The sequence below is a fragment of the Silurus aristotelis genome (assembly GCF_946808225.1).
Source record: "Silurus aristotelis genome assembly, chromosome: 3".
In the NCBI taxonomy this organism is placed as follows: Eukaryota; Metazoa; Chordata; class Actinopteri; order Siluriformes; family Siluridae; genus Silurus; species Silurus aristotelis.
Genome location: NC_139576.1, coordinates 458,294 through 475,357, shown reverse-complemented (window position 1 = coordinate 475,357; position 17,064 = coordinate 458,294). Strand labels below are relative to the sequence as shown.

The following is a 17,064-nucleotide window of genomic DNA, read 5'->3' as shown; positions in this document are numbered from 1 at the left end:
TAGGGGTTTGTGGGAGTGCTGGGTATTTGTAGGGAGTTGTGGGGGTGCTGGGTAGTTATAGGGGTTTGTGGGAGTGCTGGGTATTTGTAGGGAGTTGTGGGGGTGCTGGGTAGTTATAGGGAGTTGTGGGGTGTTGGGTAGTTGTAGGGAGTTAAGGGCAGTTGTGGGGTATTGTAGGTAGTTGTGGGGGTGTTGTGGGGAGTTGAGGAGAGGTGTGGGGGTGCTGTGGGGAGTTATAGAGACGGGTGGGTGTATTGGGGTGTTCTGTGGTGTCTAGTGGTGTTTTTAGTAACTACCATTTTCCAGTCATAAAGTAACTTGAGGAAAACCGGACAATCAGATATAAAGTTTCATCTTTTTAAGTGTCTAATTAACTCAAGCTACAATCTCAGCAGTCATGATGCAATAACATTACAACAAAAATAATCCCAGAAAACGTCACAACAGAATATCTAGTCGAATAATATTAAACAGCATCATAATCAATGCTGATAAAGAATAGAATGTTTCTAAAGATTTATACCAGGTGTATTGTGGGGCTTGAATGTTACATTAAATGTGTGTGTGTGTGTGTGTGTGTGTGTGTGTGTGTGTGTGTGTGTGCATGTGTGTTTCAGGATTATGCGGAAAAGGAGAAAACGTTGGCTAAAGCTCTGGAGGACCTGAAGGCAAATTTCTACTGCCAGCTGTGTGATAAACAATACTACAAACATCAGGAGTTTGACAATCACATTAACTCGTATGACCATGCGCACAAACAGGTAACACATCACAATCTGAATCGCTGATTCCGAAAGATTCTCACTGATTGTTGACACACCTACACACCATGAACCATCTCCTCAGTCCTCCTACACACTCTGCTCCTCTGACATTCCTCCTCTCTGATCTGTACTCGGCTGAATTTTATTATTATTTATACTTTAGAAATCTTCCTCAGATGTTAGGAGTATGAATGTTCTGCTGTTTCATTATACTTTTTTTTAACATATATGTCAAAAAGTTATTTTCACAACATAACCATTAAAATTCTGTTTAATATTTCAATTCTTATTTTAAATAAAATGTTTTTTAAATATATACATATAGGAGCCCCAGCCACTGTAAACACAAATGTGTTAAAGAACCCAAAATATATTTTATATCTTCGATTGTCGGAAGTCGTTCCATGTAGCTTTGACTCCTACTCATTCCCTCATCAAAATCACGAGCTCGTCACCTGGAATGGGGTTTCAGGTCACAGGTGTGTCTTATCAACAGTTCATTTGTGACATTTCTTACCTTCTTAATGTGCTTTAGAGCATCTTGTGCAGAGGAAAGTGTGAGTACAGACTCAATATCCCTTTTAGTGCTACTACAAATACTGAACAGATCCATATTATAGCAAGAAACACTGAGTTTATAACGCTCCATTATTACTTTAAGAAATATAGCTCAGCCGATCCCAAACAGCTCAAGAACGTTAAATGTATCACCAAGTGCAGTCTCCAAACCATTAAACTCTTCAATGAGACTGACACTCGTGAGGACCAAGAGCTACCTCTACTGCAGAGGATACGTTTATTAGAATGAACAGCCTCAGAACCACCGATATACATCAACGCTTCAGGTTCAGGTAGCAGAAATATTTAAACATGAAGTCATTATTTCATTATAAATGCTGTGAAGTAAAACATTTGATTTGTAATTGAAGTACAAGTGAACCTAGAAGAATTTATGCTGTTTTTAAATCGATGCAACTTTCCAGTTTGTTTATTCATTAAACTAAATTATTAACACTTATTATTAACCTATTACTTATTATCATATTCTAAATTAATAGTATGTGTGTGTAGTATATATATTTATTTATTTATTTATTTATTTATGGTAGACAGTGAAGAACAGTCTTTTTGCAGGAGGAGAGCAGAGAGAGAGACAGAGAGAGGGGGGGGAGAGAGAGAGAGAGAGAGAGAGAGAGAGAGAGAGAGAGAGAGAGAGAGAGAGAGAGATAGGAAAGCATTAAAGTGGATAAGGGTGAAGGGGGAAGGGGGAAGGGTGAGATCTATCCACACTCAGTGTGAACATACCCTTTAACATCACTAAATTATATCTGACCTGATGTTCACTTCTCCTTTACCCATGTGCCCTCGCCAGAGTGAATACAATCACTGTCGCTTTCTCAAATGGAAAAGGTTACAGTGAAGCTGAAGCACAGAACAGAGTGACACAGAACTGAATACTGAACATCACATGCTATTTTTATCCTGAACTGTTACTATCTTAATACACCACACTGATAAAACCTGCTCACACACTCATGGTGACTTGTCTTACTGCCAAAACTGCACGTGTGTGTGTGTGTGTGTGTGTGTGTGTGTGTGTGTGTGTGTGTGTGTGTGTGTGTGTGTGTGTGTGTGTGAGAGGATGATATAAATGTGAGATAGTGTAAAGTATTTGTGGGTGTTTGATCTGTTTAAACGCAGGACTATTCACTATTATAATTATATATGATAATAAAATAGAATTAATTGTAATAGAATTAAATGAAAGTTTCGACAATTTTGGGATTTCACAAACACGGATCTTTAAAGGTGATTAGTGGGTATTATAAAGAGTTGTGTTTATATAACATGCAAAATACAAGCAAAATCTAACCAATGGAATGCAAGATATCTACATAATACTGTTCATTCCCATCTTCTGTGAGAAATCATAAACAGCATGTTCTCTAATGTCTTCTGGGTGTTTGACGTGTCTCTTCTTATAGTCAAGTCATTCAGGTCTGGAAAGCCGGATGCATTCTATTTTACAGTAGAGATGATTATCTGTCATCCATGCAAGATAATTATTATGTCTAGAAAACATTTTTCTGAACAATAAAACAAACCAAAGCCGGTCACAGTTATTAGGAATGTAACTGAAGAATGTAATCATGTAATGCAATCTGATGGATGCAATGCAAATAAAAATCTGATTTATTAAAGGAGCAGGCAGACAAACCTGTGGAACAATAACAGACACAAGTCTGGTGAACAACAGAGTTCAAACCCGAGTACAACAAGAACAAGGACTCGGAAACTAAAATGATAATAATATATAAATATAAAATGATGACATCACGACAGGAGCAGAAGAGACGCAAGGAAACAACCAATGACCAGACATGGGTGAAGATATGACATAAAACCGAACAAAAACATGACCAAAAAAAACCAGGACAGGATGTAGCACATCTGTCAGATTTGCACTCTGTCAGCCTTCGGCTGGAGCTCGGCTGAGGAGGCCACCTTGGCAGCCTCTGGAGTGAACTTTGCAGTGAAGGCCATCCTGTCAGCCTCAGGCTGGAGCTTTACTGAACACTGTGATTCACCTTTGTCTCTAATCATCTTCTCTTATAAAAGAAGAGGATTTTCCTGGAGGTTTCTTCTGACAGGCTTAAAGGTAGAGATTAAAGGCAGGACCCATGAACACCTGTTGAACATTCACACCCAACTTCTCCACTGGGAAACTGATTCAAAAGATCATAATATTTTTTTGAAAGTCCAGGAATACACACTCACCAGGCACTTTATTAGGAACATTAACTTATTCTCGTGATCTAATCAGCAACTGTGTTGCAGCAGTGCAGCTTAATAACTTCCCCACATGCAGTCCAGGAGCAGTGAGTAATGTTCACATCAACTATTAGCACTGAGGAAAATCTTTTCAATTCATTTTTATTTGTAGAGCATTTTTAACAATAAGCATTTTCTCAAAGGAGCTTTTACAGATAAAGTAGTTAAACATTTGTATGTGAGTTTGCATTGGGATGTTCACATCTGGCAAGAGAACTCAGGAGAACTGGGGAGCTTTTAGCTTAGTGCTAAATGCTCTGGATTACTGATCGTAAGAGTGTGGATTCAATCTCAACTATCTTCATGCTGCCACTCTTTTGGCCCTTGAGCAAGGCCCTTAATCCTCTACGCTTTCAGAGAAAATTATCTCAGTAGTTCTGACAGTGACATGTTCTTGGTGCTTTTAAGTGTTTCAAGAACTTCTGATCTTCTGGGATTTTAACATACAACATTCACAGAATTATGCAATAAAAAAAAATCAGTCGAGTGGTTGTTCTGTAGACAGAAACATCTTGTAGATGAGAAGGTCAATAAAAAATGACGGAGCTGACAGATAAGCTACAGTAACTCAGATGAACAGTTGATACCCTCAACACTGATGGACCTGTAAAGAATGGACATACCGTGTCACCCAGATGAAGATGGATTCCCTTCTTCTTGTCTGCTTCATCCCATGTTTTTCTTGATAGTGTTGCCACAGGCTTTGTTTATTAGGAATAAACCAATAGAAAGAAAGAAATAGAAAGTGTTTATACTGAATCATTTTAATGATAATAAATACATTCTTTATTCACATATCCCAGTGATGCTTTGGGACAATGTGCACTGATAAAAGTGCTATACATTTAACACTCAAATGAATTAGAATGGTAAAGTTTGTACTAAGTGTCAAAAAATAGGTTCAGACCCTCAAGACACAAATACCAATAAATCTCCACAAATTACAAAAAAAAGAAAAAAACCAGGCAAGGGTCCAGGTGAAAATGTGCTGAACTTTGAGAATGTGCACCACTGGGTAACAAAGAGTTAGCAGTATCGAAAGATTAAACACAGTACTGGTGAACACAACAGGGTAAACAACTAGCATCATTATGGTGTGCAGACAAGACACAAACAAACAAAAAAACGGATAACATGACCTCAGAAAAAAACTCAAACGTACTAATGCATTTGCAGAATGAAAGAGATGTTTGATATATAACCATCAGCAGTAAAAATGTTCTGCATGAGAAGAAATCTGCAAATACACATTTACAAAAATCTACAATACAGTGATATTTATGATGGATGGATAAACAGCTGAACACACTACGGTGAGGTTAGTGATTACAGTTTTAGAGCTGTAGGAAAAAAGGAGAAAAAAATCCTCATGTTCTGCACAGAGAAAGTAGTAGCATTGAGTGAAGCAGATAGGAGGTATTGCTCATGCTGGCTGACTGACAGCTAGACTTACCCCAAAAAACAAACTGACAAAACATCTTGCAATTCAAGTGGTGCTGTGCAGCATGAAAGGCTAACGGTGCTTGGAAAGAGAACATGGAGAGAAGTAAAGAAAAGAACAAAACATACGCCACTATATGCTTGGCAGTCTTTAATCCCTCTAACAAAAAAAACAACACTAGCAACTCTACACCAGCAGTGACCACAGTATACATTCTACTCAAGTGTGTTCAAACACTGACACCTTTTTTGTCAGACTGAATATGAACAAATGAAACAAAAATGAGCAGCGAAAATTATTAGTCATGACACACACCTGCACCGACTTCAGTGTACCATCTTACCCGCAATCTATTTATCTGTTGAATTCAGAGGTTAAGAAAAGATTTTCTGTTATGTCTCTCATTGTGTTCCTCAAGGCTCAGTACTCGGCCCATTGTTATTCATTAAATACACGCATGCCCTTGGCAATATGATCAAACACATGGCCTGCTGTTTCACTGCCATGCTGATGACACACACACACACACACACACACACACACACACACACACACACACACACACACACACACACACACACACCAACACACATACACAGTGTCCTCCCACTCTGACTGACTCATATTGTGAACTCAATGGCTGTAACTTCCTGAGGCTCAGCAATAACAAATCCGGGGCCACACTGATTGCAACCCCAGAAATTCTAAAGAAAATAAAACACCTCCTAGAACATTATCTTCTCAACTTTATTCCATCATCTCATTCTCTTTCGGTCATTTTAGAGTTTCACATCACACATTGTAGGGCAGAATTTTACAACATAAATACACTTAACTTATTTATGTTATATCCGCTTTTTATGCGACTCTGAGCCAATGAGTGAGTTTTTCTTTTCTTACACAACATCAAATTCCTGTTCTTACATTTTAGAAGCTTTAAACACCCGTTCCCTCACCAGCCTTTCTGTATTCTCTATCATGGAGTTAATATTTCTGCCATCAACTGCTCCTATACAGAAGTGTATTTGTTCACTAGTACACTCTTTGTTTACAGTTCTCTATTTTGCACATTGTACTGTATAACACACATAATACATACAGAATCTACACAATGCACCTTATGAGGCTAGCACAACTTTAGTCCTAAACTCTGTGTTGTGCTTCTGTAGCACCAGGGTCCAAACTGTTTTATTTCACTGTGTACTGCATCTGCTGTATATGGTTGTAATTGTAAGTGAGGTGAGGAGGCCTGAGATGCGGTCAGAGCTCACATTCATCCCAATGAAATGGTGTAGTTAAGTTGGAGCTCTATAGCAGACCACACAAGAGCTTCCTCTCCAAACTATGTAAAGCAGATCTTCATGGAGCTGGTTTGTACACAGTGGCATTGCCATGCTGGAACAGGTTTTGGGTTTCCAAAATTTTGCTATACTGCATCCATAGATAAGAGTTTGGAGAAGAACCACGTAGCAGGAATAGTCAGGTGTCCCAATACATGCATAAACTAAGCAGTTATTTATTTATTATTAAAGAGTAATTTATTCTTAAATATGTACAGACACATTTATTACAATTAAAAATATATCTATTTTAATACACAATAATAATAATAATAATAATCTGTATTATTTTTATGTGTTTGCAGAGGCTGAAGGAGCTAAAACAGAGGGAATTTGCCCGCAATGTGGCCTCCAAATTAAGGAAAGATGAGCAGAAGCAGGAACGAGCGCTCCGGCGGCTACACAAATTGGCCGAACAGCGGAGAGAGGTTCAATGGTGGGTCATAGGTATAATTCATTTCTGCATGAAATAATATTTAACCTTCTAGGACAGTTGAGTATAGAACACACTGACCCATGCGATTCAGTTCTGGAGATTATAGCATTAAAATTGAAAGAGCATTACTCCTGGGTTTGGTATCTCTCTGCATACTGTATAACTGTTCTACTCTTTTTTGTCCTTGTAGTAGTGCTCCAGGAAGTGGCCCGATGTTTAAATCCACCACTGTGGCAGTAGAAAGTTTAAATAAATCCTGCTTTATGGATAAGGATGAAAACCAAAACATTGCAGAACAGGAGACGGAATCTCAAATCTCATGGCCATATCGAGGAATAACGAAGAAACAAACTCTTCGTCGAAAGATCGCCTTCTCCTTTTCTTTTCCAAAGAGAGCTTCACTTAAGCTGGAGTCTTCAGCTGCAGTGTTTTGTGAGAGTACCGAGGAGAAGAAGCTGATTAATTATAATACAGAGATGGTGACACATCAAAAGAGTTCCAGCAAAAGTGCCCTGAATGATGCAATGCCTCCGTCAGATCTGTGTGCTTTCCTCGTTTACTCAGAGGACAGATCAGTGTCACCAATTAGCCACTTTACTGCTGTCCCTGGAGGGTCGGATCTCAGTCTGGACTTGGAAGAGAGCAATATACCTGAAAATAAAGAAGATAATGGTCAGAAAGAGAGCACCATAAGCAATGCTCCTCAACCTACATCATGTGAAGTCAATTCATTTCAAAGCCAAGAAAAAGACAACACTTCTCTCAGAAGACCAAGCCAACCTTTTATCTCTGTTGTGGGCCGAGATGGTAAAACTATCTTCCAATGGCCTTCTGAAATGGTGTACTTCACAAAAACAGAGCCCTCCATCTCCTTCGGATGCAACCCTCTCCACTTCGACTTCAGAGGTTCCCAGTTCAGGAAGTCCTCTGATGACTTTCAGAACAAAAATGACCACAAATTGTCTTTCATTTCTGAAAAAAGCCCCAAAACGTCCTCAGTCTCCTGCGAGATTTCCACAGAGGAGGCCACATGTAAAGTGGAAAAAAAGATCCGAAAGTGCCACCTGCATTCCAGCAATGCACAGAGCAAATACAAGCATCTGAAAAATTGGGCTCAGTGCAGCAAGAGAGCGGAGGACAAATTGCAAGGCAGAGAGCGACGCCATTACAGGAGTCAGCACAAAAAGAGGCACAAGAGAAGAAGTAGGAGGGAGAAGGAGGATCACAGTGAGCTGGAGCAGAGTGCAAACATGAAAAAATGGACTAAACTCCACAAACAAGAAGGATTTGAAAGCCAATTTAAAGGCTGTGCTGCACAGCGAGAGCAGCCATTAGAGAAGTCAAAGCAATCAGCTCAGAATCAGGCAGAGAATAACAGCATTGTTTCCTCAGCAGGAAGCTCAGTCGAAGCTGAAAAGGTACTTGATAACAGTGGGGAGATTGTAGATGTTTCTGCTTTAGAGCAGACAATGATGACACAAAATGACTCACACCGTCTCAGTATGATTCCTTCTGATCGAGAAACATCAGCCTCAGATCACAGCAGCCCAACTATACCAAAGAAACGAAAAAGTGATTCCCAGAGCAAAGAGCATAATGTATGGTCAGATCAGGCACAGTGTGGGGTAACTGAGGAGCTAGGTGAAGAAGAAAAAGAAGAAGAAGATGTTTTTTGTCCAAATCATGGATGCAAAAGACAAAAAATGGATCAAACCACACCTCTTCCTGATGAACATGCTGTTTTTGTTTTAAATGAATCCGAGGGAACGATGGACATTGATTCAACATGGAACATCCCTGATTTAAAGGATACAGCCCCATGTGACGCTGTAAAAGGAGATAACGCAGCAGGTGAAGCTTCTATTGATAAAAACCCTATTCCCTGTTCCTCAGAGATAAATTCTCAGGCTGTAACTGAGCGAGATCTACAGCCTAAAGACACAAATCAGCTTCCTATAGTCCGAAATTGTGACTCGGCAACAGAGCAAGAATCTGCGAATGAGTGTAAGAAATGTCCCATCTCATCTCGAGTCAAAGAGAAAGAGAAAGTCAGCCATGATAAATCCTGCCAGCACACTCCACCATTGCCAGGCTTTCAACTCCGGGATGAGGAAATGCCGAAATGCGCGATCCGGGGTCCATTCAACCCGATGCTGTGCTTTACATCTCAACTCAGTGGTGTGGAAACGCATGGCCTTCTTCACAGCCACACCCACAAACATGTCTTGCACCAGAAGGTGTTTTCTCCTAAGCTCAGACCAACACTTCCCATCTCCTCCCCAGTTCTTCACCCTGTTCACTTAGCATCGGCCATTCCATCCAGTTCTATCACCGTCCTCCAGCATCACTCAACCTTCCTGCCTGCTCAGCCTTCCCTTTTTGCCCAGGTAGTGCCTGTTAGCCGCTTTCCCCTTGCCCCTGAGATCACACCCTTCATAACCTCGTCCCAGGTTTCAATGGTGGCTCCGCCCTCTATCCACACAACGGCCGTGACGTTCCACACTTTACCTCAACCTCAGGTCTTTCGGCCGCTCCTGCACCCCCCTGCACCTTTTCCACCCTTATTACCCCATCATACTACTGTCATCCCCCTTCAGCCGCTCTTCTGAGATTATTACCACTTCATTATGTAGTTTTAGTATTAAAATGTTACAAAGTACATTTAAAACTCAGTAATATACATAAATATACCACTGGAGGGAGCAAACTAGTGTCTATGCCTTTCTTTTTTTCTTTTACTAAATGTGTTTGTGTCTAGATGCAGATGTTAGAGCTTTTTCTTTTCCATAAAGACGTAGTCAGAGCCATGACACTGCAGGACAAGCGGCATCACATTCCTTAGACTTTAGTCTTCAATTTTAATGAGCTCATACCTATCAGAGGGGCAGGATCTCTTAGTTGTACACAAAAATGAAAGGAAAACTCCACCATGAATGACTTACACATTCATTATTCTAACTATCATGTCCTCCAGCAGCATTAAAGACGTATTCAATAACTCAATGGTTTATTTCCATAAATTACCAGCAAGACCATTCAAATACCTGCTGATTGCAAAACAACATTCATCTGCCAGTTAATAGCACCACCAATGCTTTTATCATCTTATAGATCTCTAACCAGCTGAGCCGAGTTTCCGTCTTCATCTACCTGCAGCACTTTGACCAGCATTTGCTGCAACATTACAAATCTGCTGGATTAATAAGATGTTAAACATCACTGAAAAATGAAACGTGAGCAAGAAGAGAAACATTGTGCTTAAAGTGAACAGTAATATCTCTGTTGAAGATCATCTCACAAAATAAATACAAAAAAACCTCAACAAATCAACAAACATCACATCAGATTAGACCCAGAATCACAAAACATCTACATCAGTGATATTTCAGTGTCATTATCCTTCAGGGTGCAGTTTTCCTTTACAACCTGCTTTTGATATTTAGTTCAGAATTAACTCAGAATCACATTTGTGTGTTTTATGGATCATGTAAATTATTTCTAGTGCTTTTATCAGATTGAAATCCAAGGCCCCCATTAGCACAGGATAGCAAGAATGCATGCAGGTACGTGTTAGAAAACACATACACAAAAAAAACCACGCATTTAAAAAGATCAAAATAAAACAACTGACAGGACGCACAATATATTCATTCAACCAGCACAGACCTTAAACTCCAGATCTACAGCATGATTCCAGAAAAAGCACAACGTGTACAAACACTCATTTCTTCATCAAAGGAATGTTTTGTTTTGGAGAATCAGATACTGAACTCAATCATTTGCAAACGAAAGTCACAATGAATTCATTGCACTGATTCTCAAATAACAAAACAATGTACTGAAATAACGTGTACATAAAGACATAATAATAAAAACTCATCACATAAATATAAATATCTAGAAAATACATGAATAGTATAAGAAAGTAAAGTAGGCTAATTGGCTCCTTGTGTGATTTATGGTATCATTTACTATGAAATCTTGACCCTTGTGTTTCCCTACGCCCTCCATAGAAGTGCACTATTTACAGTATAAACTAGACCAGGTTTTTATTTCTGACTATGGAGCATGAAGCAGGTTCGGATTAAGCCAGTTATTGAACAACTGTGATTTTGGTAGATTTGTCTTGTTATGAGTTGCTAGAATGTTTGTTATTTGTGTTTATTTTGATGTATTAATTATTTAAATATCGAAATCATAAGCGAATAAAAAAAACAGCCAATTAAATCAAATATGCACAATTTTTAAATCTAAATTTCCTGCTGATGCCCAAAGAATTTAACATAAAAATTCAATATAATAACAAGTTCCTTGTGTGTCCTGGCCATGCTAAATACCTTGTAGCATTAGCATCTTAGTGGAATTGACTTGTGTTTTATTCTTGAAAATGTTCGTTCATACACCCGAGATCTTTAGAAGTTCTGCAGCAGAAGTATTTATTCACTAATCTTTACTTGACAGGACGTAAACATTGTTGTCTTTGAAAGAATGGCACAGTTCCGTACACAGCAATTTAACGATATCAGGACCATACACTGCAGAAATCTGCGTAGTTCAAAGTTCACACTGCTTTTACTGAAATTATTCCAATGTTTTACTTCTATTCTTACATAAACGTCTCCTATAAAGCTTTAGATTCATTACACTATATGTGTTGGTGTGAAGTTCTCGCCCCTCTGTTCTGTTGTCTCTCAGGTCTTCTGACTAATTATTAAATAAATCACAGTGCACATCAGCAACATTACTGCAAACCGCTCACAAACTGTCCACGTGAACCCTGACGTCTCCGTTCTGGCTGCGTCAGTGTGCATCTCATTCTTCTCAACAAGAAACTCTGATCTAATACAGAAGTGAGTCAGTGAGTGTTCAACATGAAGCGATCATTAACCCCATTGAGAACTGATTATTATTATTAGGGTTTGAAATGCAGGGTTTTTTTCCATTAAGTATTTTATGTTTTACAATAAAATTATGAAGACATTACTGTTCCTTCTGGAACCTTAATCATCCAAAGAATTTGAAGCTAGTCATGGCCATGGCCGGACCTACACCTGACGGCCAGGGGCACGATTTTAAGCACATGATGCCCTCGTTCAAGGCATAATCAGAATTCCCATATTTACAGAAAAATCCATTATAATAAAAATACAGGAATTGTGTCACTTCAGGGAAATTCAGAACAAAGCAACATACACACAAAAAGTTACATTTGCATTGTACTGTGTGTTTCTGGTTATTTAATGTTCCATAAGAACAAATACTAATGTGGCATCAACAATAACAATAACAAAGAAATAGAAAACTAAAGCTATCATACCCTAATGTACAGTTTATATGAGACAGATGATCCAGTACAGGCACGGGTGCTCGTTGATGGGAATTTGATTGTATGTCTTGTGTATAAAATCAAACATGACTCCTCAAAAGATCTAATGGCTTTAGTAAGATCTCACAGGTCAAAATGTTAAAGTCAGGAGTGCTTTGTTTTTTTGAAAATCTTAAACAATCACTTCGATACAAATATTTAACACTTAATTACAAACACAGTAAAATGTCCATTTCAGTTTTTCAAGCACTTTCCATCATGTCTATAAATAGATTTCAGTAGATGCGTGAAGATCGTTTGAATTCCGCATCTTTGAGTTCAGTATCTCACTTTCCTGAGCCTTGTGCGCCCTCTGGTGGCAAGAACTGTAAAAATATATTCAGATGGTCCAGAACAAATCATGTACTTGTGAGTGAAAATGTATAGATGCAGGAAAAGTGATAGAGGGATGATGATGAGCAGATGGACAATGAGATGAGACAATGAGCCAAAGGGTATAACCTCTGGAGGATCTTTAACTGACTTTCTTACTGGAACAAGGAGTTTTTCCAGACTCTGTGGATTACTGGCTGGGACTAAAAACAGATCTGAGAAACTGTACAAAATCTAAAATAAAGACATGACATCCATTACATTTTCCTGAGATAGTGAAGGTGGTGCTTGAAAATCGTTTTTTATTGCCAGAAAATAAATCACCTCTCCAGCATGACTGCACGCCCTCGATTCCTGTACATATTCACTGCTAAACCCATATCAATGTGCTCCTCAAACACAACAGGGCAGTTTGGATTTCTACTCAAATCTATCTTTTTTTTTTTTGTTACATCAGCAAGTTTGTGGTTTTCCTTTTTCTTTCTAAATGTGATGTTTCTATACACAGTCAGATTATTAACATGGAACAAATTGCTAAAGTAAAGCTGTTGTTTTGAGGTTTGACGTTGACGGTTTGATTGCTAGCGTTGACTCGATAATCAAATGCTCGCTGCGGTCAGGATATCAGAGGGCGGCCCCGAGCTGTCATCACCCCCATCATCAGGTCTAAAAGTGTCGCAGAAATGCTGACTGCTGTTGTTTTAAGTGCACATGAGTCTGCTAGCAGCTTGTGATGAGACATGTGAGTGGAAGTTCATTCTGAACTTTAGAACTTTGACAGGACCATAATGGAAAATAAACTACAGCTGTTACTATAGAAACAATATTATACATATCAGAACGAGTGCATTATTATTATTCTGTGCTGCGCAGCTGCATTGTTTGTCACAGCCGCAGTTTTAGGAATTTAAACCGCACCTTTTTATCAATTACCCATTATCACTCCGTGTCCACTTTATTAGGAACACCTGTAGAACTGCACATTTATGTAGTTATCAAATCACCAACATTATGTGATTGCAGCCCAATGCTACAAATCATGCAGATAAAAGTGAAGAGCTTCAGTTCTCATCAAACATCAGAATGAATAGAAAATGTGAACTATGATTGCTGGTACACACTGGTTCAAAAACAACAAGAAAATTGATTGAGAGATCTGTGGGTGAAAGCATCTGGTTTGGAAACGGATTGTTTAAAGCTGCCAGGAAGTATGCAGTATTTAAATCATTACTCTTTACAATCGTGGTGAGCAAACAAACTTCTCTGCAGAAGAACACGTCCAGTTCCACTCATCCAGAACATAAATCTGAGGCTCTCACAGTCACGGCTTCAGTTTAAACAGAATAAAAAGAAGATTCATCTGGTCTTTTTACATCCTTTACCTGTCTGGTGTGTGAGTCTGTGCTCAGGATGGCCTCAGTTTCTTGGTTTTGGCTGACAGGAATGGAACCTGATGTTTTACTTCTCATGTAGCTCATCTACCTCAAGAGCTGGTGTTGATCTCAGATGCTTTTCTACACACCATGGTCAAAAAACAATATTATTTGAGGTACGATGCTTGAAAGTGGAAGCTCAGCAGTTTTCAGTGGTTGGAATCCATTGTTGGATTTGTTATTTGATGGTCATGAGTTTAAATCTCAGCACCACCAATTTCAGAAAAGCCCTCAACCTGTATCTGCTCAGCTGAGGTCACATGTGATTCTGGAAAACACTATCTGACAGACGGTATTGCAGTCTTAACTAAAGTCTTGCAGTCTTCACTCAATTTGTGTTAACTAACACCAATCTGTTCATTTTATTCCCCGGGTTTCTCTTTCATCAGCCTGCTGATCTTTCACATTAATCATGGGTTTGCTTTCCAACCTGTTTCAGGGTAAGTTGGTTCTGTGTGAAAAATGCCACCTGGAGACCAGCAATTCATAAAAAACTGAATCCAGCTCATCTGATCCCGACTGCCATGTCTCAGATTTCACTTTCTCTTCATTCTGATCTTTGATATGGACATTAAAAGTTCTGTATCTGTGTGTATTTGGTTTTGCATATTGAATATATGTGCATATTAAACTGTATAGATTTATTAATGATGGCTATAAATATGATGCCTTTAGAATAATGTCCTATCATCGATTAGTCCAAACCTGCTGACTATGAACTTCTAATGAGTGAAGAAATAAAACACAAGTCATGATCTAAACTCAAAACGTTTCAGTGAAGAGAGTGTGATCACGAGAAATCTGAACTCTAACTGTAATCTAGTTGAGGTTTTTGTGCTGACACTTAATTTAATGATGTTTTAGTGTTCTATCTGTGTTCTTCTCCCACTGCACTGAAAAATCTCCATTTATAGACACAAAGCATTTTCTGTTTTTCCCCTGAATATAATCAACGAACGATGTTTATAAATCATGTAATATTTAATTAAGATGTAAATATGTTCATGTTTTTATTGTGTAAGGTATCAAGTGTGTATGAAATATTTAGATAAGACAAAGCGACTATGTTTTTTACGATACTTTGCCAAACAAATGCTGTTCAGACATATCTAATAAAACACACAAACGTGGAAAATGTGTATGTCTTGTAGTGTGCTGAAGACCATAGTAAGAGCTTATATTTAAATATAGTTCCTCTAAGCTGTGGACACACACACACACACACACACACACACACACACACGATGTGAGTCATCACCTCAGACCAGCAGGTTTCTGGAGCGGATATACTGTTTCTCACTCAGCGTGTACAGGAACACACACACACACACACACACACACACACACACACACACACACACACACACACACACACACACACACACACACACACACACACACACACACAGTCCTGCTGATTTAACATGAAAATCTGATGCTGCTCAGGAGTGAGCTTCATGTCTTGGCTCTAATTCTTACACACCTGTTGTGCTGACTTCTGTCATGCTGACCCAAGAGATACAACATCATCTTTACATTATAGACCAATATATTTACAGCATTTATGTCCTACAAACACACAGCCTTTTACAGCCAATCAGATCACTGCATACAGTATACACTGAAACATATTTATATATAATCTTCTTTAAGTGAAGAGAAAAATATAATATTTCTGTACTGATATGAATAATAACTTATTTCATTGTCTGATCACTTTATTATATTAAATATATTTAATAATAATTAATAATAGTACAATATAAAGTTATAATAAAATAGGATATGGAGTTTGTATTAATATAAATACAATGATGTATTGTTTCATGTGTAATGTGTGTTGCACAGAATATGGAAGCAGAAATGTATTACACGCAGAATCGTATTACAGTTACGCACAGTTTTATTTGAGGGCTGAGGGGTGGTTTAGCTGCTCTGGTGACAGAACAGAAGATCAGGTTGAAACCTCAGTAACACCATACTGCCTCTATTGGGTTCTGAAAAAACGCCCACAGTCTCGTGAAGAAAAAACATTTCACTGTGACCTAATGAAAAAATGTAAATTAAGTTAATTCATTTTTATATAGGTATGATGAGAGCTACCGTACACACACACACACACACACACACACACACACACAGTGCAGTCCAGAAGATGTTAGTTATTCCGGTGCTAGTGTTAAATGGATGTATGTTCTGATTCTTTTGGAATTAAAAGTGTAATTCTTTTCCCTAAGGTAGCACCACATGAGGCACAATAAAGCAACTGATCAACTCTAAGAAAAGGTTTCTTTACTAAGAAAACCAACCAGAAGTCCCACTCATCTGAAGAGTGATGGCATAAGGCAGTGATCAGAGCAAACTGTAGTCCTGAGTCAGTGTAGCAGACTGTTGACATTAACTACAGTCCAAATCCTTAAAGCTCCTGATCTTACTCTGAGGAGTTGAAGGTAACACTGTCTCAGGAGATGCTGTCAGATGTTGGACCTCCACAATTGTGTTTCTAATGTTATCTATTTTTTCAGTGAAGAAATTCATAAAGTCGTCACTACTAAACTGTGATGGAACACATTTTTCAGATCCCTGATTTGTAGTTAGTTTAGCTACTGTACTGAAAAGGAACCTGGGATTGTTTTTGTTATTTTCTATGAGTTTGCTCAGGTGTTTAGCTCTAGCAGCTTTTAGCGCCTGTCTGTAGCTAAGCATACTGTCTTTATACGCAATTCTAAATACCTCCAATTTAGTTTTCCTCCATTTTCTCTTCAGATTACGTGTTGTTCTCTTTAGGGCATGCGTATGACTATTATACCAAGGTGCAGGTGCTTGTTCTCGAACCTTTTTTAACCGGATGGGGGGCAACGTCTGCATCATGGGATATTAATAAGTGTAGTGTGTGGTTAAAACAATGAGTTGGTCTGGTGATGTTTTATTTAACCCCAAAAGCGTTTATCAAGTCCACGAATGATAGTCCTAGAGCATCATTTACATCATCTACAGAAGGGGTGTCAAACTCAACTGCACATGGAGCCAAAACTCAAAGCACACTTTAGATTGCGGGCCGAACAGAATAAATATTTATTGAACACACTAAAACAATGTTTTTTTTAACATAAATATGAA

The 17,064-nt window shown here is 38.5% G+C and overlaps 1 protein-coding gene across 1 annotated transcript in view; it reads left to right on the top strand.

The window, feature by feature from the left end:
* znf804a (zinc finger protein 804A) overlaps nucleotides 1-15,079 on the top strand; it is a 96,635-nt gene extending 81,556 nt beyond the window's left edge. The window contains exons 2-4 of the mRNA XM_083536067.1: nucleotides 618-761; nucleotides 6,683-6,813; nucleotides 7,004-15,079. Coding sequence (XP_083392193.1) covers nucleotides 618-761; nucleotides 6,683-6,813; nucleotides 7,004-9,422 — 2,694 coding nt within the window. The 3' untranslated portion in view covers nucleotides 9,423-15,079. The remainder of the gene's footprint in view (nucleotides 1-617; nucleotides 762-6,682; nucleotides 6,814-7,003) is intronic.
* The last annotated feature ends 1,985 nt before the right edge of the window (nucleotides 15,080-17,064 follow it).